Raw genomic sequence first — 27,733 nt, 5'->3', positions numbered from 1 at the left:
AAGGAAGAATGTGTACCTTTACTACCCTTTTAAAGGTTTTAGGTCATAAATTCAAAAACAGTAAACTTTAAGAAAAAATGTTTATTCAAAATGTTTCTTCATAAAAAGTACTGGAATGAATATGCAGACAAGACATTTAGAAATGATTCCTCTGCTTTAGATAATTTACTATCTCAATTCTAAGCCTGCCGTGGTCAAGTCCTCCTGAAACATCATTTAGGTGGAAGGCTGGCCTCATGGGAAGGGATTTTTACAGAACTGAAAGGAAGCCAGATGAAGCCTAGATTTGAAGCGCTCAGCTTCCAATTCCCGGAAGAAGGCATCATCGTCGTTCTGTGTGATCATGTACTGCAGTTGTTGGATTTCCTTCTCCATCTGAGACCTCAGCTCCCTCTTCACCTTATACAATGTCTGAAAGAGAATTCATGTCATCCTGCCATTCACAACATACACCCAGGCCCTCTCCATCTTACACAGCTTATCAAGTTCCTGCAATAATTTTAATAATTTAGAAGTAGCTCTTACAGAGGCCGGAATAGGTAAAGTTAAAATGGGATAAATGTTTGGACCATAGATGGATCAAACATTTACTAGTATTCCCTCCATTTTTTTTAAGGTATAATATAATTGTTTTCTATTTCTTAAAAATGTAAATAAGTAATTCCTATCTTGTTTATCTTGTTAATCATTACCTGGGCCTGCGATTTCTCTCTGGCTTTGAGTTGTTGGTGTTCCTGAGATATGGCTTCTGCCAGCAGTGAAAACTGTTTACAGAGAAGAAAAAAAGGAAATTTTTATTTGTCTGTAGTCTAGATATAGCAGTTCTTATACTTAATGTTCAGAAGCTTAAAATCTTTAATAGAAGTAGGGCAATACAGATTCTCTACTTTGGTCAAGGACTAGCTTATTTTCTTTTAAATTTCAATCTTGAAAGATGGGGTCAGTCTACTTGTATAATGAAAAGTCCTGAATTAATAAGTAGAGATTTGCTGTTCAACAGACTAAGCGGACTTTGACAGGATGGTCAGTATTAAGCGCATCAGAAGGTAAACAAGCAGCAGTGAGCCCACCTGGTCTTTATAGTAGTTCTCCATTGAGTCCAGTTCATTCTGGTGCTGTCTCTTTTGTTCATCTCGCTTTTCTTTGGCATAGTTTCTTAGGTCTCGCAATCTTTGCTTTTGAATTTGTAAACCTTCTTCAAAGAGTTTCTTAAATATCTGTAAGTTAGTAAGTCAGAGAAATTAAACTTTTATGGAGGAGTATAATCATTTTGCCCAGTTGGAGGTATATACTCATTGTAATCAACAAAGAATTTTGAAGAGATACAATTCACATACCATAAAGTCCACCCTTTAAAGATGTGTGTAATTCGGTAGGTTTTGGTATATTCAAAGTTGTGCAATCATCACCACTAATTTCAGAACATTTTCATTACTCCAAAAAGAAACTGCACCCCCACCAGCATCCATTCCCCATTCTGCCCTCACCAGTTAACCGCTAGTCTACTTTCTATAGATTTGCCTACGTTGGACATTTCATATAAATGGAATTATATACTATTGGACCTCTTGTATTGGACTTCTTTCACTTAGTATATCATGAAGGTTCATCTGTATCATAAGACGTTTCAATACTTCATTCCTATTCGTTGCCAAAGATTATTTTACTGTATGGATATATCAGTTTGTTTATCCACTCATCAGTTGATAGCATTTGGGTTGTTTCCTCTTTTCGGCTGTTAAAAATAATGCTGCTGCAAACACTTGTGTGTAAGTTATTTGTGTGGATACATACCTAGGAATGAAATTGCTAGTTAGGGTAGCTCTATGTTTACCCTTTTAAGGAAGCCCCAGACTGTGTTCCAAAAGTGGTTGTATCATCTTACCACCCCATCAGCACTGCATGAGGGTTATAACTTCTCCACATTCTTGTCAATGCCAACATTTGTTGTTTTTATTTCAGCCATCTTAGTGGGTGAGGGTGGTGTCTCATTGTGGTTTTGATTTGTAGTTCCCTAATGACTAATGGTGTTTCAGCATTTTTCCTATAGCCCAGAGATTCTCTTCTTTCAGGACAGATAATCTAAAGCAGTCATGTAAACAGGGCAGGAGCCCCAGAGCAGAAACAAATGGCGCATCTACACTTGTGCATAACTGAAGGTGATGTGGTTACCATCTAACAGGCCACAGGAAAACAAACTGTTTAAAAGATATGGATGTGCCCCTGTGTTCTCCACTGATTAGTAAGAATTCTTGATCAGAGAACTGGTTCTTAAAGATGTGCATTCATTAGCCAGCCAGGTTTAGGCATTTCAACTTGATTAGGATGAGACAGTAAATATTTTGTGGAAACACCTCAGAGCCCATGTTATTTTCCTGATTTTATGTGGAAACCTAGCTCATCCACTCACACCTTAAGTTCCTGTCTGTGATAACATGCTCCCGAATTCCTAAACCAGTTGTATGGGACAAGGCTCTAAGTGCAGGGGTCAGAGGAAATTAAAATGAGGGCAGTGGACACAGAATAGACTGGGATGTAAATGAGGTACGGCCAAGTCTGAACTCTCACAGCCAGCATTTTAGGACTAGTATTTGAATTTTAGATTCAAATTGGGACAAGAGTTACAAACAAAGAAGGTGGTTGTAAATGGTAAGACAAAATTCACCTTCTTAACAGAATTAGCTAGAAAAGCCATACTTACCATTTCTTCTCGGGTCCTCATTCTCATCATTTTTGCACGCAACTGAACTTTATAATCATCATAATATTTTCGGGCACGAACAATCTGCTGCCGATTTTCTTTTATTTTTGATTGGGTCAACTTCTGCCTATGAATGCGGTCCTTGAAGTCTTGCTAAGAAAAGGAAAGGGAAAAAGAGGAAGAAAGACTCCAGCATTCTCATCTGCCCCACTCCCCATCACAGTGTCTTGAAGCAGTTAGCCAGGTATGGAGGACCAGTGGCTTACTGCCTGGGCACAAAGTGTGAAAGACTGTCAGGCCCCCAGAAGTCCTCTAGCCTTCAGTAGGTTTGTCACCCCAGTCCTAAGAGCCAGCCCCATGGGCTCCCAGTGCTACAGAGAGCAGCAATGACTTGGCAGACCTGAGGATCTCATCTCCCTGTTCCACTAGGGCATCACCTAAGGGCCAATGCAAAGGGGTAGAAAAATGGCACCCTGACTTACAAGCAAAATTTGAGTTACTAAGAGTATTTACCGGTGGGTTGAAGCTAAGGAAACTAGATATTATCTTCTTACAAAGTAGTGAGGATGAAATGAGGGCACGTACATAAACCCTTCAACCAGGTGTTCGGGTGTGTTTCCTTTCCCCCACACCAAAGTAGTGCATGCAGTGCCTCAGATGGCTTCCCCTTCTCTGGAACTGTTTGGGGTTATAGTTCACACTGCTCACCTCTACACTGAACCAAGCGTTTTAAAATCTCTTCCTCTGGCATACTGTCTTTGACCTTTGTACTTTCCCCTCATTATACTCAATAGAGTATAATGTGCTACGTACAATTCTTTATCCAAGTTATAATGGAGGCTGATAAAATACCTCGGCTCTCCGTTTGGGACCTGAGAAAGATGGGAGAGGACTAAAGCATTAGTTACAACCATGTGGTACCACAAAAGGGCTATGTAAACACAGACCTGGATTAAAATCTCAACCTTGCTGATTACTTATTACGGTGGGACCCAGGGCACGTTAACATCTCAAAGCTTCAGGTTTTTCATTTCACAGCAAATGTCTCCATCATGTTATAGTAAAGACTAAATGAAACTGTACCGTAAAGCATCTAGCACCTTCCCTACTCATCGGTCTTGGTTCAAGTCCTAGATAGCACAGGTGGCAAACACAAGGCCTGTGGGCCCAATCCGACCCTCCACCTTATGTTATCTGGCCCAGCACCTTGTTTCTCCCTGGTGGCAGCGCCAAGCTCTCACTTAACAGTTAAGGAATAGTTACATTGATACAGTCCTAAAATTACATTCAGCCCTTTGAAGGGAACCTTGAGGCTGATGTAGCCCCCAGTGAGAAAGTTTGATACCCATGCTCTACAGGCAAGTGTATGAGGCTGTAACAGACTATGGGACTGTTGTCCAGCTGGTAGAAATAAAAGTAATTAATATAAATTATAAAATCAAAATTGTAATACCCAAATTGCTCTTGACTTACTAGTCTCTTGTTATGTTCATATTCTTTCTTGACAAGTGCAGCAAGCAGCTCATGCCTTCTTAAAGCTTCTTCTATCTTTAAGGGGGACAACAGGGAAGGAAGTGAATAATGCTATTCCCTAAATTCTCAAGGATACACTCTTTCCCTTTCTGGTTTATATTCCTATGCTTAAAATTGACAGTCAACTTACTTCATCCTGGAGTTTCTTCTTTGATCGATTTTCTCTGCATGCATCTTTTTTGAGCTGTTCAATCTGTGCAATTTGCTGTTTCCACATTTTGCTTAGTGTTTGGCCAGAAACATAGAGAAATGGAAATTGCTCAAGCATCAGGGGCAAGAAGAGACTGTGTTCATTTACTTTCACTGCAAGATGAAAAAAAAAAAGGTGCTTTTTATCTGAGAGACTTGCTGAAAGCTTTTAATAAGAACTCTCATCCCACCTTCCTGAGAGATCAAAGCTTATCTAAGTGATGTGGTTCTGATCCTGAAAAGAACAATTCTAAAAGTATGTTATTACTTTTGCATTCCTTCTGGATCAGAGTAAGCCAACTACTAGTATGGATGAAAATAAGCTCAACAGTTCTGATTAATGACAAGCTGCTCTTGTGATGTCCGTCCTAACTGCTCAGTTGACTTGGTGCCTTGGGTGGAGGCTCTGTGTGTGGCCAGACTCCTCAGCCCCACTGGGAGGCAAAGTCTCTGTCTGATGGATGTAGTTAGAAGGCCAGCAGTCTTTGAAAATGCACCCTGGCATTTCACATGACCTCATTTTCCTTGTAACAGGACTCTCAACACTCACTGGCACCAACTGTCAATATAACAGGAGCTGGAGAGGCCATCTGCTTGCTTTGGCGCGTCCATCTGGTTCTGCCAACTTCCCAGAAACAAAGAAAAGGCAGCCAGCATGAGTGAATAAAGCTGAAGCTGGAGGAGCAGGTAGTGGCCCTAGTACTCCTTCATGCCAAGAAATAGGCCTTCCTAAGATGATATTGAAAAGTTTTAAATAAATGGCTTACTTAAAAAGTCTTAATCTCTTTACAGAGACCTAGCATATGGCCGTGATAAAAGAGGGAACTTTAGCTAACTGGTGGATGTTAGTTTTCAGTGCTGTGTCCTTGGAATGTAGCACACACTTTCAAAGGGTGCCAGTTTTCCATAAAGTACAATTTTGTGGTTCTTACTTGGAACTACTTTATTTGGCTTGGGCAAGCCACCTCTTGGACTTGGAGTTGTGTTTCTGGAGTAAATCTTCCAGGGCTGACTGCGTTTTGGAGTTCCTTTATGACCAGCTTCTCTGTATATTTTTTCCTTAGAGGCAGATACAAAACAGAATAGAAATGAGAGAGAGATCTAGTAACTCTTTTATACATCATCTTAAATATTACATATTGACAAAAATAGCTAACTAATTCCCAGCCAAACCACCTTACTTTAGATTTCTAAAACCTGGTTAGTATTTATCTACTCTAAGTAAAAAGAATCTTTTGACTTCTGGCATCCTTTGTTATTTGAAAAGCACTGAATTTTTTTTTTTAAATTTCAGTCACCATAGTCCCACACCCTAAATACAACTACTAATGTTTTGATGTATTTGTTTCTTTTCAAATCTACATGGAAAAAGTCAAAGATCTCAACCAATGTTTAGTTGTAACTGTACTGTACTTTATATCCTGTTTTGTTTATGAACATTTTAGCATAAGCTTTCCCCATGCTTTTATCTCCTATAACCATTCTTTTGAAAGGTAATGGAAACCTATGCTTTGGGTTTCTTCCCACCAGGTATATAAAACTGAGATTTCCTGTCTTCTCTTACTCCCTGTAACTTGTCAAGCCTGGACTCTCTTTTAAATCCTCAGTGAACTGCTAAGCAATAGAACCCCTTAAAAACTGAGGGAAATTTGGGGCAGGTAGGAAAAATGCTAATGTTCTCTGGTACCGTGTCTTGCTACATTTAAGCAACTTGGGTACCCTATGAATAAGAGAAAAAACCCACATCATGAATTGAAATCCTGACTTTTTCTAAGGAGCTAATGATTAAAGGCCCTGCTGATTCTTTTTTCCTTTTAAAAAGTTCATCTCTTCATACTTTTCCCTGATCTGATCAAACGGCATTACAGTAGAGACTTTTACCCACTGTTTCCTCCTCGTCATTTATTCCTGGAGGTCCAACATTCTCTTGCACTTTACTTCTTCTTAGTTCCCTTTCAAATGCCTCAGTTATTGCCTATAAAGGAAAAGACCATATGATATTTAGTTATAAGAAATATATATATAAATCAAACTGAAGGGAAAAAAATCACCTGAGATCTGCTATTGTATTCACTTTTTTGGAAAAGTTCCTTTCAGGCTCTTATATCACAAATTTATGTTATTTCATGGATGTGTACTTGGGACATAAAATGGAATTCTATGTAATGTGTGTTTTTGTTCTCATGGTTCTTGTAATTATTTTGATATTCCCTTCAGTAGACACTACATGCTATTGTAAGATGTATTATAGCAAAGCAATGAAATGTTCTAAATTTATATTACACTTTAGAATCCCTACTCCAGAGCAGTCTTCCTCACTGCTTCCTCTCCTTCCGGTCTTGGGCTCTTTCATCCTATCTGTCACATTTAATGGCCTGTCATGTTTAATTCATTTAATCTTCCTCAAATTCTACTCATCTCTGAAGCACTCCCTGAAAATATCAACCCTTACTTATCTACTCTTTCTTTTAAAAAAATTTTTAAAAGATTTTATTCATTTATCTTTAGAAGGGAAGGGAAGGAGAGAGAAGGAGAGAAATATCAATGTATGGTTGCCTCTCGTGGGTCCCCTGCTGGGAGCTGGCCTGCAACCCAGGCATGTGCCCTGACTGGGAATGGAACTGCAATCCTCTGGTTCGCAGGCGCATGCTCCATCCACTGAGCTACACCAGCCAGGACCATCTATCTCTTACTTAATTCCCTTCAGTACTGGGCTATATCTGACAAGGTCAGTGTTCTCAAAATTTTGTTGAGTTCAAGTTTTATGCTCCTTAACTGGGGACATAAAAGCTATGTCACATAATTTTCTCAGCCCAAGAATATGAAATGCATTTTAGCCTTTACTCAACAGCACATTCACTGGAGCATTTGGTTGAAGGTGAATAGTACTGCTTGCTGCCCAATGGTAGTCAAGAGATGGAATGTACCTTTGCTTGGAATCGGCGGATATCTGTTTCTTTTGGTTTTCGCTGCCTTTTTCTTTCCACATGCAACTGTTTGTTTTTGTTAACTGGAGACGGAGAAAGTGAATGAGATCGGTAGGTTGGCTTTCTATGCACAGCAAGTCCTACAACACAGAAGAGACAAATACCATTAATTCCTAACAACCAGAAACGTTAAGTCAGAAGCCAACAGTTAATTTTCACCAAATGCAAAGAGAGTGACTGTGAATGTGTCAAGTGTACTCTAAATGTACTCTCTCCTTTGACTAATTTATATTTGTATTGTTTAGTCACACCAAGTAAACAGACAAATGCACATAAATGTGCACTCTCAAAGAAGTACTGAGCCTCTACATTCAACTGGGGATTGAAGACAGCAAAGTGTGGAACTGGAATGCCAGTTGTACACAAAAGCCAGTATTAAGTGCTCTTGATGGTAGAAGAAGAAAGATGTTAAACTATTTGAGTCATACTGCCTCCTATCCTTGTACATCCCAAGTCTTATTCTTATAAAGCAGTGTGGTTATAATTGAAAGCTAACATAATTTAGCCTTTTCTAAGCAGTCCTGATTATTTCCTATTTAGACACCTAATTCTCCTAACTCCTCAGTGTCTAAGAGATACAACAAGTCACTTCTCTCCACAAACCTCTTTATAGCTGTGCTTGGGCATCTAATAGTTGTAAAGAGGGGGACTCCATGCCTTTTTGGAAAAGTGGAATAAATATATATCTAAGGTCAAGGAACTTAGTTTGATACCTTTCTAAATAAATTTTCTCAGGGAATTCATATTTCCCTGGGCTTTTTTTCTTTTCACTGTCTTTTAATTCAAATTTTAATTCATTTCAAATTCTGGGATAGTAAAAAAACCCGAATTGCACAATCTAATTAAAATGTTTTTAGGACATTTTACTATAGCCATAATATATTCTTCTTTAGAAACAGAACATCTAATTTAAATAACATTTTAATTTACAATGTTTTTAAAACTGGATACCATATACATGTGTACAGTAAAGAAACATAGGTTACTGGGTTAGGGTTCCAGAGATTAACTGAGCCAAGTGTAAAGGAACAGAGATGAAATAAGAAAAAATGTCCTTGAAGCAAAACAAACCAAACCAAAAGGAAATAGTTCACAAGTGTTAGATGAGAAATTACTATTTCTAGAGAAGTAAGGATGGAGAAAGTAGATAAAAGGGAATGGAAAACATGCAGAATTCTAGCTGGTAGAAGGCAAAATAATTACTTGAATTTGAACAGATAGTAGGAAGTACCTGCAAACCACAAGCTCATGCATTGCTAACATGAGTATGCGTATAAACTGGTGCAATCACTTTGGGGGGAACTTGGCAATGATGTGTAAGTGTACACCCTGTGATCCAGTAATTCTAGTAGATGTGGATCCTAGAGAAACTTATTACCTGTTATTTATTGCAGAATTATTTGTAGTTATAAAAACAGTCTACATGTCCTACAATAGGGGAAATGGTAAGAAATATATATGCAAACACAAATGAGGTAAATTGTAAGACTTTAGTTACATAATAGTTGAATGAAATGAATTTATAAGTATCAACATAGATTTTAAAACAATGTTAAACAAGAAGCAAGTTGCTGAATAATAATTTTTGAAAAACATAAAAGCATTTAGATAGGTAACATACAGACTGTTAAAGTATAAAAACGGGGATAAAGGGTTCCTGTTCAAAAATGGCAGTATCGGAGTGATGTCAGCATCATGGTGGAGTGGGGAGACCCCTCTGTATCTACCACTGAATCTACCACAGACATTTATAACCCAACAAAGGTTTCTCTGTTCAACATACCACCATGCCTGACAGATATGCACATCTGGTACATCTGGAGGTGGGTTGTAGTGGAATGTGTAAGGGAGGCAGGATGGGGGTAAGGACTGGGACAGTGCCTGCAGATGCAGTTCCCTGCAGTTGTGTCTGAGCCCCTGCTCCAGCTAACACAGTAGCAGTGGGGCAGAAGGGGTGCGGCTTACACACTACAGCAGAGGGTAGGAGGGGCAGAGGCAGTGTCTGCACCTGAGAATCTGGCTCCCTCCCCTGACTGCAGCAGAGCCATGAAGCAGCAGTGGAGACATATCTATAGCCTCAGCCATAGGAAACCAGGTAGCAGCATGGCAAGGTAGCAAACCCAGCTTACCCCAACATGTCACACCCCACCCACCATGATGGTGATGCCTGGAGACCCAGGTGACAGACAGCTGAGACATGTAGCACCCCAGTCACCCAGGTGAAGACTCCTATAACCACAGCAACAGCCCAACCAACCTCAACCCCAGAGGCACAAAGCAGCACAGGTAAGAGAAAACACAAACTTGTATTATAGCACCATCTACTGGAAAACAAAAGAAAGACCTAACTATTTTAACAACTGAATTGTTAAAATCAGGAGTGTACCTTGTAAGAAAGGTGTTCACTACTTCAAATATGCCAGCAGAGGAACAACCCATCAAGCACCACGAACAATCAAAGTAACAGGTAACAGAAAGAAAATGACAATTCTCTAGAAACCAAATTCAAAATGATGGAACATTGTCATCTATTTTATTATTTTTTAAAATTTTTATTTATTTTTACAGAGAGGGGAAGGGAGGCAGAGAGAAACATCAATATGTGGTTGTCTCTCATGTGGCCCCCCCACTGGGAACCTGGCCCACAACCCAGGCATGTGCCATCACTGGGAATTGAACGAGCTACCCTTCAGTTCTCACACCATGCTCAATCCACTGAGGTACACCAACCAGCCAGGGCATTATTATTATGTTTTATTGATTGATTTTAGAGAGGGAGGTGGGGAGAGGGAGGGGGAGAGAGGAAAAAAAACCCCATCAACTGGTTGCCTTCCATATGTGCCACAACTGGGGATTGAACCTGCCACCTAGGCATCTGACGTAACCAGGAATCAAACTGGACCAACCAGAGCCAGAACCAACTGGACCAGATCGGAACACTGTCATCTAAATGATAAGAAACTGCCCTGACCAGGTTGCTCACTTGGTTAGAGCACTACCTGGGTACACCAAGGTTGCAGCTTGATCCCTGGTCAGGGCATGTACAAGAAGCCACCAATGAATGTATGAATCAGTGGAACAACAGATTGATGTTTCTCTCTCCCCCCTCCCTTTACTCTCTCTAAATATCAGTAAGAATATTTTAAAATTACTCCCTGGCCGTTGTGGCTCAGTTGGTTAGGCATTGTTCTGCAAGTCACTGGTTTGATGCTGGGAGGCGCATACAGTTTCAGCGCCCTGGGGCACACGTGGAAGGCAGCCAGTTGAAGTTTCTCTCTCACATTGATGTTTCTCCCCCTTCCTCCCTCCCTTCCCTTCTAAGTAAAAAATGAAATACAAAAAAATGGTAAGGCAATTCAAGGCAGTGTGCATGCTGAGGAACTGAAGCCACAGTGCGGGGGGCTGGCTGTGTTCACTACTTTCAAACATGTAGCAGTGTTTATGCTTTGAAAGCAAACTATGTGTGTGTCTTTGGTTATCTTTCGTCATCCATGCTGACTGCTGAAAATAATTGCTCCTCCACAGGGACAAGGTGTTCAATACAAACTCGTAGACACTGGAGAAGGCATTAGAGAAGTAACCTTAAACAATAGGCCCAAGGGAAGAGAAGCTGCTGAGGCCACAAAATAACTGAAGACTTCTGAGTGGAAGCCCAAGGTTTTGTTCAGTCAGTTCTCCAATCATTCAGCCAGTGTGTTCTAGGCACTTTTCATGCAGGACAGCCACCCACCAGTGAGACACCATGCTGGCCTCAGACTTGAGTCTCAGTGGGTTTCATCATTTAGTGACTGTAAAACCTTGGATAAGTTTTGTCCTTGAGCCCCATCTTATTTGTAAAATAGGGATAATACCCTCTTGACTTAGGCATTGTTATAGTTAAAAGTGAGTTCTTGCCATTCAAGAAAGATAATCTGCTAAATCCTGCTGATGTCAAGGTTGAATGTTTGCCTTCAGGTTGGAAGACCTCCCACAGTGCCCTTGTTAGTTCCTAATGAGGGCAGAGAGCCCAGAAGGCCAGCACCTAAAGCCCTGAGCAGCTTTTCCCCATCTGAAAAGCTGAAGCCCAGAGGGTTTTTCTGGGCAGCAGGAACAGGCAAAGCCTGCACCTGCCCTCTTTTCTTCTGGGTTGGTGCTTAGCTCTGGGCATGAACTTGGCAAAGTTTGCAGCCAGCTGCGAGCACAAGTGCACCTAGTGTGGGGTACTGTGTGCCTTGTGATGTGACTGTCTCCATCCTCCAGGGCTGGCAGCCTTGCCTTACACCTGTGCAGGGCTCAGGAAGCTTTTTGGACTGACCTCTGGCTCCTCCCTTGGACCCCCTGGCCTCCTGACTATTGGCTCCAGGTGTTGGCAGCTACAACAGTATGGCCTGGGTGGTTGGTCTAGGGACATCAATTTTTAAATTTAATTCTAGAAATAATAGGCCTCCCTTAAAGTTTGAAAACGCTAATATAAGTCAATAAAAGGAGAAAACACATCTAAAATAAAAAGTGATAAGAGAATTCAAAATAGCAATTGTGAAAAAACTCAACAAAATATGAGAAAAACTGAGAAAGGCAATTCGATGAGCTCAGGAATAAAATTAATGAGAAGGAGTACTTAACCAAGAAACTGAAAAAGAACCAAATAAATTCAATAAATGAGATGAAGAATGCATTGGAGGGAGAAATTAAGAAAACAATACCATTTGCCATTACATCAAAGAGAATAAAACACCTAGCAATAAACTTAACAAAGGAGATGAAAGATTTGACTGAAAATAAGATGAAAGAAATTGAAGATAAAGAAATGGAAAGATATTTCATTGTCATGGGTTGGAAGAACTAACATCATCAAAATGTCCATATTACCTAAAGCAATCTACAGATTCAATGCAATCCCTATCAAAATCCCAATGGCATTTTTCATAGAACAAAAAAATCCTCAAACTTCTATGGAACCACAAAAGACCCCAAATAGTCAAAGCAATGCTAAGAAAAAACTAAGCCAGAGGTATCACACTCCCTGATTTCGAACTACACTTCAAAGCTGTAACAATCAAAACTGTGGGACTGTCAGAAAACAAGACAGAATTGAGAGCCCAAAATAAACCCACACATATATGGGCAACTAATTTACTACAGAAGAGCCAAGAACACATAATACAATGGAGAAGTAAAAGTTTCTTTAATAAATGGTGTTGGGAAAACTGGATAGCCACGTGCAAGAGAATGAAACTGGTTCACTACCTTATATCATACACAAAAATGAACTCAAAACAAATTAAAGACTTGAATGTACGACCTAAAACAATAAAATGGACAGAAGAAAACATGGGCACTAAGTTTCTGACATTAGTCTCAGTGGTGTTTTTGTGAATCTGATTCCAAAGGCAAGGAAAACAGAAACAAAAATAAACAACTGGGACTAATTACATCAAACTAAAAAGCTTCCACAGAGCAAAGCAAACCATTAACAAAACAAAAAGGCAACCAATAGAATGAAAAAAGACATCTGCAAATGACAATTCTTTATAAGGGGTTATATCCAAAATACATAAAGACTCGTACCATATTTTTCAGACTATAAAACACTTTTCCCCCCCAAATGTGCAGGGGAAAGGGGGGGGTGCATCTTATACTCCAAATGTAGCTTTACATTTACATTGGTGAGGTTATTTATGGTATTAAATATTTTACCACATTTTTTGCTTCAAAATGTTTTTCCCTATTTTCCTCCTCTAAAACCTAGGTGTTTTATACTCTGAAAAATACAGGTCACTCAACACAAAATTCAATTGAAAAATGGGCAGAAGATCTGAAAAGTTTTCTAAGGAAGACATATAAAAAGATGTTCAACATCACTATTTGGGAAATGCAAATCAAAACCACAGTGAGCTATTACCTTACACCTATTAAAATAGCTAATGTCAAAAAGATGAGATAGCAAGTGGTGGAGAGGACAGGGAGAAAAGGGAACCCTTGTACACGTCGGTTGGAATGTAAATAGAAGACATTATGAAGTTTCCTAAAAAATTAGAACTACTGTATGACCCAGCAATTCTACTTCCAGGTACATATCTAGGAGGAAAATGAAATTGCTACTTCCAAAAGGTATCTGCACCCCCATGTTCATAGTAGCGTTACTTACAACGGTCAAGGCATGGAAACAACCTAAATGTCTTACTGGCAGAAACAGAATAAAAAACGTGAAATATATATATGCAAACACATACAATGGGATATTATTATTCAGTCATAAAAAAGAAGGAAATCCTGCCATTTGTGACAACATGGATGGACAATGAGGGCGTTATGCTGAATGAGATCTGTCAGAGAAAGATAAATGCTGTACGATCTCACTCATATATGGAACCTAAAAAACAAATTCACAGATACACAGAACAGACTGGCTGGCGGGTGCCAGAGGTGGGAACGGGGGGTTGTGCGAAATGTATGAAGGTGGACAACAGGTACAAACTTCCCTTTGTAAGTTCTGGGGGTTCTGGGGATATATGTACATTACAGTGATGATAATTTAAAATATTGTACTTTATATTTGAAAGTTGCTAAAAGATAAGATCTTAAAAGTTGTATGTTAACTAAACTTACTGTGGTAGTCATTTTCATATATATGTGCTGTATACCTTAAATGAACACAATTATAAATGTCAACTATAGCTCAATAAAACTGGAAAGAAAAAGGTGCCAATTTTGAGAGTAGTTTCTTTGACGAAGGAAAAAGAATGGACTGTGGGGAGGACAGACAGGATCTTTCAACTCTTCCTTCAACACAAAGCTATAAAGCAAATATAATTTTTAACATCTGCTACTGCTAGTGATGAAGATACAGGTATTTGATATTATTTTGATCATTTTGATCATTTTTATACTTCTGAAATATTTCAAATGAGACAGCCAGTCATTACGAACACACGAAGTGCCTAAGCGGCTTCCTACCCTGTCCTCATCCTGGCCAGTCTGGGATAGGGAGGTACCTGGCCTTCGCTTCTTCGACCTACGCTCCATGACGCTGTCACTGTGCTGAGAAAGAGTCTCATTTCCGCTCTCCACCTCTTCACTTCTAGTATCTTCTTCTTTGAGGTCAGTTTTTTCTTGAATTCGATCACCCAAGGCACTTTTTAACATCTATCAAGAAAATTCAATATCTTTTCACTGATTTCAGCAGAATACAAGTTGGAAGGAGTAGACAGACATAACATTTAGCAAGCTTCCCCTGATAATTAGGTACTACTAACAAGTTAATGCTTATGCATGTTTAGTTTCTAAAGTGTGTGTATTGGTACTATGGACTATTCAGTTTCAATAAACTTTAGAGTGAGTCATGTAAGGATTTAATACATTTATTCAGTGATATCCCCAAACTGTAATATTGTATTTTGTGAGAATCAGAGATCCATCTAATTTTATAACAAATCCGTCTTTAGAGACAAAGGGAAACCATATAGATGTATCGAAAGATAAATGGCTTAATGTAATTTCCTGTTAAAGGATTAGTTTTCATCAGAATTCAATAGAAATTTGAATAAATCTATCAAAATTGGTGATAACATGAAAGGTTAGGATTCTTAACATATGTCCTACCTGTGACTTAGGGACCATTTTCACAGCAACTAAAACACAAGTAGTTTTCCCGTTTCTTACCTTAATTTCACTTTCAATTATAAGGTCACTTCAATGCTAACGAACTATGGCAATCACAATATACATAAAAACAAGACTTGCCCAATCCAGCTCAGAGAGCCGCTGAGAGAGTTTCTCTGATACTGCCTGTAATTCTTGTTCTGTTAATTTATTTCTTGGCCTCTGGGAGAAAGAGGAATCCCAGGATGAGACGGCAGCTCTTTCATATCTGTAATAAAAGTGACCATGTGACATGTAGGTGGCTAAGTGTACATTACTTAGTTTAAAATAACTGTAAAATGTGCTTTAATAAATATGTCATACTGGTTTTCACAGCTTAGTTCGGAGAGGATACTCTGACTTCACATCCCTTTGCCGCAGACTGTAAACACTAGAGCCTGCAGTGAGGTTATTACCTTTTTCCTTTGGGAAGCCTCCTTGTCCTAGGGCCTTTGACTTGAGTTGGATATGTTTCCTGTTTGCTATCTTTAGGCAACTTAGAAGTTGAGAAACCTCTGTTATCTGGTTCCTATTGCAAACGAAAGAGAGTTGATTTAAAAAACTATAAAGATGACACATAAAATAACATTTTGGATGTGGGGGAAGGGGAGGATCTGTTGCACAAAGCTAGGTACTTTTATTCTCCATGATCTACTTTTTTTTTAAAGCAGTATCAAAATACTCTACTGATCCCTAATACCAAAGGAATGGAGCAATGTCTATAAATTTGTACCCAGAGAAAAAGTGTGGCTCAGGATGCCATTCAAATATAAAGACAGGTTAGGTGTTCACAGATACGAAAATTCAGGGATTATGGCTACACCTGGACAATGAAAAAATGATCAAATCACAAGTGGAAATGATTTTTTAATATATCTTACTGGTTATATTACAGTTGTCCCATTTTCCCCTTCACTCCCCTCTACCCTGCACACCCTCTCCCACATTCCCCACCTTTAGTTCATCTCCATGTATCATACAAGTTCTTTAGCTTCTACATTTCCCATACTATTCTTACCCTCCCATCTATTTTCTACCTACCTTCTATGCTACTTATTCTCTGTACCTTTCCACCCGCCTCTCTCCTCCTCCTACTCCCCTGTTGCTAATCCTTCATGTGATCTCCATTTCTGTGGTTCTATTCCTGTTCTAGTTGTTTGCTTAGTTTGTTTTTGTTTTAGGTGTGGTTGTTAATTGTGAATTTGCTGTCATTTTACTGTACATGTTTTTTATTTTCTTTTTCTTGGATAAGTCCCTTTAACATTTCATATAATAAGGGCTTGGTGGTGAGGAACTCCTTGAACTTGACCTTATCTGAGAAGCGCTTTATCTGCCCTTCCATTCTAAATGAAAGCTTTGCTGGATAGAGCAATCTTGGATGTAGGTCTTTGGATTTCGTGACTTGGAATACTTCTTTCCAGCCCCTTCTTGCCTGTAAAGTCTCTTTTGAGAAATCAGCTGACAGTATGATGGGAACTCCTTATCTCTTGCTGCTTCTAGAATTCTCTCCTTTATTTTAATATTGGTTAATATCATTATGATGTGCTTTGGTGTATTCCTCCTTGGGTCCAACTTCTTTGGGACTCTGAGCTTCCTGGAAGTCTGTTTCCTCTGCCAAATTGGGGAAGTTCTGCTTTAGTATTTGTTCAAATAACTTTTTCCACTTGTTGCACTTCTTCTTCTTTTGGTACTATGATTTGGATGTTGGAACATTTAAAGATGTCCTGGAGGTTCCTAAGCCTCTCCTTGTTATTTTGAATTCTTGTTTCTTCCTTCTTTTTTGTTTGGTCGTTTCTTTCTTCCTTCTGGTCCACTCCATTGATTTGAGTCCCAGTTTCCTTCCTATCACTATTGGTTCCCTGTACATTTTCCTTCATTTCACTTAGCTTAGCCTTCCATTTTTTCATCTAATTTGCAACCAAATTCAACCAATTCTGTGAGCATCCTGATCACCAGTATTTTGAACTATCTCATAGGTTGGCTATCTCTTCGTTGCTTAGTTGTAGTTTTTCTGGAGCTTTGATCTGTTCTTTTGTTTGGGCCATTTTTTTAGTCTTGACGCTCCTGTTATGTATGAGGGGCAAATGCGCCTTAGGTGTTCACCAGAGCGGGGCAACCCACATTGCTGGGTTGTGATGCTGTATGTGGGGGAGGGGTCGAGAGGGAACAATGGCGCTTGTTCTGCTCTCTGCTGGATTTCAGTCACTTCCCCCAAGCAAACTGGGCTCTTCTGGTGCTAATTCCCATGTGGCTGTGTGGGTGGGTTTGTGTTATATTCTAGGACCCTGCAGGTCTCTCCAATGAACTCTGTAAGGCTGGGAGTCTCTCTGCTGCCTCAACCCCCACAGGTGTTTTCAATCAGTGTTTTGAGGCTTTATTTCCCTGCGCTGGGACCCTGGGTTGTGCGGTCTGTCTCGCTCCCCAGTTTCTCCTGGTTTATCCGCACATGACTGTGAGACCACCTGGCCCACCGGCCACCTCGTGCACCACGTCCCTCCACAATCCCCCACCTTGCTGGGTCCACCAGCCACTGCTTTGCTGTGACCCCTTTTCTCCTGGCTGCCTGATTCCACCTCTCCTACCGGTCTGGATGAATGTGTCTATTTCAACTCCTTGGTTTTCAGACTTCCATACAGTTCAATTTTTCTGTCAGTACTGGTTGTTTTTTGCTTCTAAATTGTTGTTGTCCTTATTTTGGTTGTGCGAGGAGGCATAGGGTGTCTACCTACGCCTCTATCTTTGGCTGTGTAATTTAGCTGTAAATTTGGAGGGTGCCAGAATCTGGTCAGTACAGCTTCTATCTACTCTGAAGCCATCTTGGAATCACAGGTGGAAATTATTAAAGTCATTATCTTTCATGTGAAGAAATCAATATAAACTGTTCAAAATTGAAACAGACAAAAACCTCTCAAAATACGAATATAAACTCCTAACGTTTTTTTTTAAGATTTTATTTATTTATCTTTAGGGGGGAAGGGAAGGACAGGAGGAGAGAAATATCAATGTATGGTTGCTTCTTGTGAATCCCCTGCTGGGAACTGGACTGCAACCCAGGCATGTGCCCTGACTAGGAATCGAACTGTGATCGTGTGGTTCGCAGGCCCACGCTCAATCCACTGAGGTACAACAGCCAGGGCTAAACTCCTAATGATTTTAAAAATTTTTTTATTTATTTATTTTTAGAGAGAGGGGAAGGAGAAAGAGAGGGAGAGACATTAATGTGTGGTTGCCTCTTGTGCACCCCTGCTGTATGGGTTCTGAAGCTAGAATGCTGGAGTTCAAATCCTGACTCCACAATTGCTGTAGGACCTGAGACAAGATATTAAACCTCTCTATCAGCTTCCTCATGAGCAATAAAAACAGTACCTACTCCAGAGCTGTTTGTGAAGAGTAAGTTATTCAATCCCTATAAAGTACCCAGATCTGTGCCCAGTACAAAGTAAACACTCGATGTATGTTGGCTCTTACTATTTCCCTTTTTATACATTCATCCTGCCCCTATATTCCTAAAGTAAGAACATGCAGGTGTATGCAGAGGGAGATTTTAAGAAGTACAGTGTTCTGATTAGTGTAATATCCTTGACTACTATTCTAGAAGAGACTTCTTTAAATATATACACATCTAACCAACTGAAAGCAAGCTTTTCTACTTACCACAGAAAATGCTGTGCCCTCTCCAGTAGAATTCATGGCAGGGGAACAGTGACTTAAACGCAAGTATTCTTTTCCTATGGGACAAGGTGCTCGAGGTTCTGAAGGGTGGTAGGGGGGATGTAAAGGAATAGCTGATTGGATAGGCTCTCCTAGCTTCCTAGCATTTGGCATCACATCCACCGGAGGAGCTTCTGCTAGTTGGACAAATTTAAGTGGACATTAAGATGGAACACTTAAGAAATCAATCATCTAATGTATACACACACCTATAAAAAACATGTTCACAATACTATTTAGAAATATATTTTAACTTGATTTTTTAAAAAAACACAAGAAAAACCAATCAGGGACTCATTAAGCAATGGGATCTAATTAAATTAGGAAGAATGTAATTTTAATATTATCATAAAAGTTTTCTGACAAGTTATTTAAAAGCAATGAAAAATTACTATAAATTGTAAATGGCTTGAAGAATAGCTATGTAAGTTATGATTCATCAACATGTTACAAAAATAGCCATTAACAACAGTTTTACCTAATACCATATGAAAATCCCAGAGATAACAATATTTTTCAGAAAAAAATACAATAAAAAATAAACAACTATATTTTCATTCACTGGTAATTTGAAGACCACCAACTGATGAAGTCTGTGAGAGGAGAGGATTTATGTAATGCAGAAACATGTAACCAAAGATCATCTTAAAAAAAAATCAGCTCATAATAGCAAACATTTACAAAATAAGACCATATAAAACCAAAAGGAACTGCATAAAGTGTAAAGCAAAAGTAAAAAGGGTAATAGCAACAGCAGCTGTCCCAGCAACTAATTATTGTCTCCAACTCAAAGCAATAGTCCGAGAACTAATAACATTACTACTCACCGCCTCCAACAAAGGATGTCCTACTCTTGGACAACACACTAGAGGAGGGAGGGTTCGACAATTCTTTATGTGATTTGGAACAAGGTACAGTGGAGGCTATTTCAAACTGCATTTTGTTAGGACCTTGAGTACCTAGAAAAGGAAATATTGAAGGTAAATATTTTCTATTGCTGAATGTCTTACTAACCCAGAATTCTGTACCCAGAGGATAAAAATCTCAGGAATGACATGATTATAGAACAATGTTGGTGTGATTGCTCAACATAACAATTACTTTTAATGACTGTTAGATAGCAAGATACAGTTCTGTAGCCCAGAATCATTTATACAACTTGAAAGCTAAGTTTTACAAAGTATTTCATTAGTTTGCTTTAGAAAAAGATGCCAGAGTTGTAGAAATGCTGACTCTTGCATGGCTATAGTTCTGGACTAGGGGCTGTAATCAAAGATTTACAGGTGAAACACATTAAAATATTATTGAAATTGAGGGAATATCCACTTTGCTCCTTTACAAATCTATAATACACAAGTATTTTAAAAAGTTACTGATTTTGAGAGAGAAACATGGATTTGTTGTTTTACTTATATATGCATTCATTGGTTGATTCTTGCATGTGCCCTGACCAGGAATCAAACCCACAACCTTGGCATATCAGGACAATGCTCTAACCAACCGAGTTACCCAGGTTATACACAAACTTGGCATAAATGAAATGGATTCATGACTTCCCCTCCTGACTTTTTATCCCTTTTTCAATTTAATGAAAGATTTCACAATAAACTTGTTCTTCACTTTGAAAGTATGAGAACGTACCCCGAAAACTCAGATACCAAAATGATCAACTGACCTAATCAGTAAATACAGAAAGTCACCTTGTAGATATCCCCAAATCCATTCTATTTATTCCAAAACAGAGTGTTTTAAAATTTCTGACACTCATCTGATGTCTTTTAAAAATCAGCAAACATCCCTGGCCACTGTGGCTCAGTTGGTTGGAGCGGCATCCCATAACCAAAAGGTTGCAGTTCATTCCCCCACTGCAGGTGCCAATTGATGCCTCCCTCTCACATCAATGTCTCCCTTCTTATTTCTCTAAGAGTAATGAAAAAAGTCCTTGGGTAAGAATGGGGAAAGAAAAATAAGCAACATCTGTTTGTGCTCTCTTCCACAATCCAATGCAGTATAGCCATTTTATTTTAAAATGTTTTAAATATGTGAATCTCCCTCCATACATTCATATTTCACATGAATACCATCTCCCTAAAATCTAATGTTCAAAATTCATAAGTTGCTTCATAATTTCTCTACTACCCAATAGTGAGTTTGTCATCAGGTTGACCCCAGGTCCTTCATTTTCACCTGGGTCCATTTTTTTCCTTCAGTTTCTTTTTTCCTTCTATGGGTCAAAATCCATTATTTTCCTTTGCAGATTTTCAATAGAATTTAGTCAAAGATCACTATGAAGATAGTTGATACTACAATAACATGAAATGTCAACTACAGTAATCAACCCAACACTATTGAAAGTTCTTTCAGTTTTAATTAAAAAATTTTTGCAATTACAGTTGACAGTCAATATTACTTTAGTTTCAGGTATACAGCATAGTGGTAGACATTTATATAATTTATAAAATGATCCCCTAATAAGTCTAGTGCCCACCTGATACTTTACCTAATTATTATATTGACTGTATTCCCTACGCTATACCTGAGGACTATTTTATAACTACCAATTTGTACTTCTTACTCCCTTCACCTTTTTCACCCATTACCCCAATGCCGCCTCCCATCTGGCAACCATCAGTTTGTTCTCTGTATCTTATGATTCTGGGTTTTTTTTGTGTGTTGTTGTTGATTTATTTTGTTTAGATTCCACACCTAAGTCATATGGTACTTGTCTTTCTCTGACTTGCACCACTTTGCCCAATACCTTCTAGGTCCATCCATGTTGTTGCAAATGGTAAGACTTCTTTTTTAAGGTCAAATAATATTCCATTGTATGTATGTATCGCATCTTTATCCATTGGTCTTTCTATGGAAACTTAGGATGTTTCCATATCTTGACTATCACAGATAATGCTGCAGTGAACATAGGGATGCATGTATGTTTATGAATTAATGTTTGGGATTTCCTCAGCTAAATACCCAGGAGTAGAATTGCTGGGTCATATGGCAGTTCTATTTGTAATTTTTTGAGGAACCTCCATACTGTTTTCCAAAGCAGCTGCATGAATTTGTAATTCCAGCAGCAGTGCATGAGGGTTCCCTTTTCTCCATTCTTACCAACTTTTTTGTTGATTTATTGATGATCGCCATTCTGACAGGTGTGAGGCAATATTTCACTGTGGTTTTAACTTGCATTTTTCTGATGGTTAGTGATGGTGAAAATCTTTTCATGTCTATTGACCATTAGTATGTCCTCTGCCCATTTTTCGTGTGTGGGAGTTAAGTTGTATGACTTTGTGTATTTTGGATATTAAGTCTTATTGAATCTTTCACTGGTGAATATAGTAGGAGGTCTTTTTGCTTTCCTTGCCTGAGGAGACATAGCCAAAATAAATATTACTAAGAGCAATGTCAGAGATACTGCTTATGTTTTCTTCTAGGGGTTTTATGATTTCAGGTCTTACATTTGTCTTTAATCCACTTTGAGTTTATTCTTGTATATGGTACAAGAAAGTGGTCTAGTTTCATTTTTTGCATGTATGTTTGTAGTTTTCCCAACACCATTTATTGAATAAACTGTCTTTATCTCATTGTATATTCTTGTCTCCTCTGTCATACATTGACCATATCGGCATGGGTTTATTTTGGGGCTCTTTATTGTTCCATTGATCTATATGCCTGTTTATGTCAGTATCATACTATTTTGATTACTATAGCCTTGTAGTATAGTTTTGTTACCAGGTAGCATGATTACCTCCAACTTTGTTTTTCTTTGTCAATATTGCTGTGGCTATGTAGGGTCTTTAGGGGTTCCTTATAGGATTTTAGGATTATTTATTCTAGTTCTGTGAAAAATGCCATTGGTATTTTGATAGGGATTGCACTGAATCTACACATTGCTTTGGATAGTTTAGACATTTTAACAATGTTAATTCTTCCTATCCATGAGCATAGTATATCCTTCCACTTATTTGTGTCTTTTTCAATGTCTTGTAATTTTCTGAGTACAGGTCTTTTATGCTCTTGATTGAATTTATTCCTAGGTATTTCTTTTTTATGCAATTGTAAATGACATTTTCTTAATTTCTCCTTCTGATTGTACATTATTATATAAAAATGCAACCAATTTCTGAACATTAATTTTGTAGCCTGCTACTTTTCTGAATCCATCAGTTATAATATTTTTGGTAGAATATTTAGGGTTCTCTAGATATATCATCATATCATCTGTAAATAGTGACAATTTTACTTCTTCCTTTCCTATCTGGATCCCTTTTCTTTCCTTTCCTTATCTGACTGCTGTGGCTAAGACTTCCAATACAATGTTCCTAATTATTAGGAAAATGCTTCTAGCTCTTCACCAATGAGCATTATATTAGCTGTGGTTTGTCATATGTGACCTTTAAATGTTGAGGTATATTCCCTCTATTCCCACTATGCTGAGAGTTTTACACTTCAATGCATGCTGGATTTTGTCAAATGCTTTTTCTGTATCTATTAATAGAATCACGATTTCTATCTTTCATTTTGTTTACATGGCATACTATGTTGACATGGCATACATTCCTGTGTTCCTGGAATCACAGGAATAAATCCCATTTGATCATGGTACATGATCTTTTTAATGTATTGCTGAATTCAGTTTGTTATTTTGTTAAGGATCTTTGCATCAATGTTCATCAGTGATACTGGCCTCTATTTTTTTTTTTTGGTAATGTCTTTTTCTGGTTTTGGAATCAGGGTAGTAGTGGCCTTGTAAAATGAGCTTAGGGGATTCCTCTCCTTTTCGTATTTTTTGGAATACTTTGAGGAGGATAATTGCTAATTCTAAGAATGTTTGGTAAAATTCACCAGTGAAGCCATCTGGTCCAGGACTTTTGTTTGTTGGGAATTTTTTTTGACTACTGGTTTGATTTTGTTAGTAATCAGTATGTCCAGATTTTGTTTCTTGTTGATGTAGTCTTGGAAGATTGTATGTTTCTAAAAATTTATCCATATCTTCCACGTTGTCCAATTTATTGGCATATAACCAATTGTTCATATTTTCTTACAGTCCTTTGTATTTCTGTGGTATCAGTAGTCAGTAGCCACTTCTCTTGCATTTCTGATTTTATTTATTGGGTCCTCTTTTTCTTGATGAGTCTGGCTGATGGGTTGTTTATCAATGGGTCATCAATTTTGTCTTTTCAAGAAACCAGCTTTTGCTTTCAGTGTATTGTTTTTAAACTTTTAAAAATTTCCATCCTGATCTTTATTATTTCCTTCCTTCTACTCACATTGGGTTTTGCTTGTTGTTCTTTTTCTCGTTCCTTTATGTGAAAGTTTGATTGTTGGGATTTTTCTTGTTTCTTCATGTAGGATTCTAATGCTATGAAGTTCCCTGTTAGAACTGCTTTGGCTGTGTCCCATCAATTTTTTTGGGGGGAGGGTCAGGTCTTCATGTCTCAAGGTATCTTTTGGTTTCTTCCTTCACCCTATTATTAATAAATTCATTGTTTAGTAACATGTTATTTAGCCTCCATGTGTTTATGTGTCTTTAAGTTTTCTTCTTGTAACTGATTTCTAGTTTCATACCATCGTGATCAGAGAAGATGCCTTACAGGATGTGAATTTTCTTAAATTGAGATTTGTGGCTTAACATGTGATTTATACTGGGAAATGTTCCATGTGTACTTGAAAAGAATTTATATTCTGCTGTTTTGGGGTAAAATGTTCTAAAAATATCAATTAAATGCAGTATTCTAATATGTCATTTAAAGCCACTGTTTCCTTGTGGATTTTCTGTCTCGATGACTCACTGATGTCAATGTGGTATTAAAGTCCCCTTACTATTAATGTCAATCTCTCCCTTTATATTTATCAATATTTGCTTTATACATTTAGATGCTGCTACGTTGGGTGTATAAATGTTTACAAGGGTTATATTCCTTTGTTAGCCTGCTGATACCTTTATTGTAAAATGCCCTTCCTTGGTGAAGAAGTGTGATGTGGTTACTGTCCCTGGAACTCAAAGTTTAACATAAATAAATTCAAAGTTAAAATGCAAAGTGAGAATGGTGTTACCAAAATAAGGTGAAGGCTACACTGAGGGTTACAGAGCCACAGAGCCTCAGAGCCTGAGGGAGGCTGGGGAGAGACTGGCTTTGTAGGGTGAGTTTGCCAGGAATAGAGACGAAGAGCATGCCAGCAGAAGGAATAGTATAATGCTGGAGAAGAGCATGGTAACCAGGTGGGCAGGACTACAAGTGTGCCTCAAAATGGGCCTGAAAGATATTCAGATTTACTGTGTGTAAGTACTGGGTTGTTGGAAATGTGGCCTGAAGCTTGGGAGGAAAATTGCCACTGGTTGTACGGACCTGTTGGCTAAAACCATGAAAAATGTGAGTCATCCAGTTCAGGAAACTATACTTAAGGGGTACTTTGAATGTGATTAGACCATTAAACTGCATGTATCATTTTCTCCCCATGGCATCAAGTCCCACACATTACAGGACAAAATTGCATCCAGCTATTTGCCCATGTGCCTATGAGTCCCACTTCACTGATTTGAGATAATTGTTTATATTTAGTGGGTAATGGTGGTATTTTGAAATTTCAATTCTGAAGTCCAGTTAGGGGTCTCTCTATTCTCAACTTTAAATACTCCTAGGTAAAACTATTTGCATGTTCATAGTTGTATGCTGAATAACAATAACTGATATTTAAAGTTGAATTACTCACCACTACTTCTCAGAGAAAAGGTGTGTGCTGTGTCGCCAAGTCTAATTATTTCACTGGTAGAGTCCACTTCATCTCCATCCCAAGAGGGGCCCAAAGCCTCAGATGACAAGGAACACCTGCAAGAGTTCCCTCACTTACTCAGGGCCCAGCCTGACCACAGAGGACCCTTCCAGTGAGATCCCCAAGAGCTGCTTCAAGCAGCCTACCTGTGAGTATTCAGACTGCTCACTGCTATGCACAGCAAGAGAAAAACACTCCCTTCTACTGCTTATCACTTCTTGCTTACTGAGAATCAAATATTTAAAAGAAAGTAATATTACAGTATTCAACATGTAGTTAGCAGAAGTACAGTCAAATCTGTAACAATATATTTTGTCTATGAAAGTAGCACAAATCATATAACTCTGATATTAGTCAACAATATTGATACACAAGGGTATAGTAACCCAGCACTTTCATCCTGCTGATGGGTATATAAATAGTCACAGCCTTTTTGGAAAGCAATTTGACAACTTTTACCAGCCTTAAAACATTCATACTCTTTGACTCTGAATGCAACTTAAAGATATTGGGAGGGAAGGGGGAAGAAAGAATAAACAAAGGTACACATCACATTAAAAATATAATATAAAAATACAGGAATAGTTTAGTAAATTATGATGTACCTGTAAGAATGGTATGTTATCACAGTGATTAAAAATTATTATAAAGAGTTTAACAACTTGGAAGAAGACTAAATGTGCTAATTTTAAAATGCAGGACACAAAATTATATAGATGATATAACCAAACATTTAAAAAACACAGGAAAAGACTAAAGTACTACAGGACTTCTGGCCAAGAGGGAGGTGTAGGTAGACACACCGTGCCTCCCTGAACAACCAAAATAAGGACAACAATTCAGAAATAAAGTAACAACCAAACTGAAAGAAAATTGAACTATATGGAAGTCCGACAACCAAGGAATTAAAATAGACATATTCATCCAGACTGGTAGGTGGGGCGTAGTCAGACGGCCCAGCGGAGATGGGTTTCGGCAAAGGAAGTGGTGACACCGGGCAAGCAAGGCATCCCAGGTGCGCAAGGTGGCACTGGACAGACCCTGGACAGACCCTGGGCACCCAGGCGACAGCTGGCAGACCCCGGGTGTGGGGTGGCAATGGGCAAATCCAGCGAGGCAGTGATTGAGAAGCGGGGCACGGTGAGCAAGGGGGATGGCTGACTAGGCAGTGGTCCCACATTCATGTGCAGATAACTGGGGAGAGAGACAGATGCGCAACCCAGGGTCCTAGCGCCAGGAAATAAAGCCTCAAAATCTTGATTGAAAACACTTGTGAGGGTTGAGGCGCAGGAGAGACTCCAACCCTCACAGGAAAGTTTGTTGGAGAGACCCACAGGTCCTGGAGGGTGCACAGGCCCACACATCTGGGAACCAGCACCAGAAGGGCCCAATTTGCTTGCAGGAAGCAGCAGAGAGGACTGAAATCTGAGAGAGAGCATGGAACAAACGCCACTGCCCCCCCCCCCCCCCCTCCTCCGCCACATACAGCATCACAACCCAGAGACTGGGTCACCCTGCCCTGGTGAACACCTAAGGCTCCGCCCCTCATACATAACAGGTGCAAACAGACCAAACATTATGGCTCAAGCAGAAAAACAGCTCAAAGCCCCAGAGCCAATCTATCAAATGCACAGTTCAAAACATTGGTGATAAGGATGCTCACAGAACTGGTTGATTTTAGTCACAAATTAGAGGAACAAATGAAAGCTAAACTAAGTGAAATGAAGAAAAACGCACAGGGAACCAACAGTGATGGAAAGGAAACTGGGACTTCCAAATCAATGGAATGGACCAGAAGGAAGAAAGAAACATTCAACCAGAACAGAATGAAGAAACAAGAATTCAAAAAATGAGAGGATTAGGAACCTCCAGGACCCCTTTAAATGTTCCAACATCCGAATTATAGGGATACCAAAAGGAGAAGAGGAAGAGCAGCAAGTGAAAAACTTATTTGAACAAATAATAACGGAGAACTTCCCCAATCTGGCAAAGGAAATAGACTTCCAGGAAGTCCAGGAAGCTCAGAGTTCCAAAGAAGGTGGACCCAAGAAGGAACACACTAAGGCACATCATAATTACTTTAGCCAAGATTAAAATGAAGGAGAGAATCCTAGAAGCAGCAAGAGATAAGGAGACAGTCACCTACAAAGGACTTCACATCAGACTGTCAGCTGATTTCTCAAAAGAGACCTTATAGGCAAGAAGGGGCTAGAAAGAA

General features: G+C 38.9%; 1 protein-coding gene across 2 annotated transcripts in view; it reads right to left on the bottom strand.

Annotated features, from left to right (window-relative positions):
• Positions 1–143: 143 nt before the first annotated feature.
• Positions 144–27,733, bottom strand: part of CEP95 (centrosomal protein 95) — a 37,911-nt gene continuing 10,321 nt past the window's right edge. The window contains exons 6-20 of one of the 2 annotated variants that reach the window (XM_037070222.1): positions 25,456–25,571; positions 19,569–19,700; positions 18,685–18,878; positions 15,447–15,559; positions 15,133–15,259; positions 14,385–14,535; positions 7,351–7,490; positions 6,309–6,398; positions 5,356–5,482; positions 4,365–4,537; positions 4,175–4,249; positions 2,702–2,854; positions 1,071–1,217; positions 693–764; positions 144–411 (exon numbers count right to left, since the gene is read on the bottom strand). In XM_037070222.1, the coding sequence (XP_036926117.1) occupies positions 235–411; positions 693–764; positions 1,071–1,217; positions 2,702–2,854; positions 4,175–4,249; positions 4,365–4,537; positions 5,356–5,482; positions 6,309–6,398; positions 7,351–7,490; positions 14,385–14,535; positions 15,133–15,259; positions 15,447–15,559; positions 18,685–18,878; positions 19,569–19,700; positions 25,456–25,571 (1,987 nt within the window). In that variant the 3' untranslated portion in view covers positions 144–234. The remainder of the gene's footprint in view (positions 412–692; positions 765–1,070; positions 1,218–2,701; positions 2,855–4,174; positions 4,250–4,364; positions 4,538–5,355; positions 5,483–6,308; positions 6,399–7,350; positions 7,491–14,384; positions 14,536–15,132; positions 15,260–15,446; positions 15,560–18,684; positions 18,879–19,568; positions 19,701–25,455; positions 25,572–27,733) is intronic. The other variant, XM_037070223.1, reaches the window with a different exon arrangement.

Source organism: Sturnira hondurensis, unplaced genomic scaffold, assembly GCF_014824575.4.
Source record: "Sturnira hondurensis isolate 20B ecotype Veracruz unplaced genomic scaffold, ASM1482457v3 Scaffold0018728, whole genome shotgun sequence".
Taxonomy (NCBI): domain Eukaryota; kingdom Metazoa; phylum Chordata; class Mammalia; order Chiroptera; family Phyllostomidae; genus Sturnira; species Sturnira hondurensis.
Note: the sequence above shows the minus strand (reverse complement) of the source record. Positions and strands in the feature narration are given on the sequence as shown.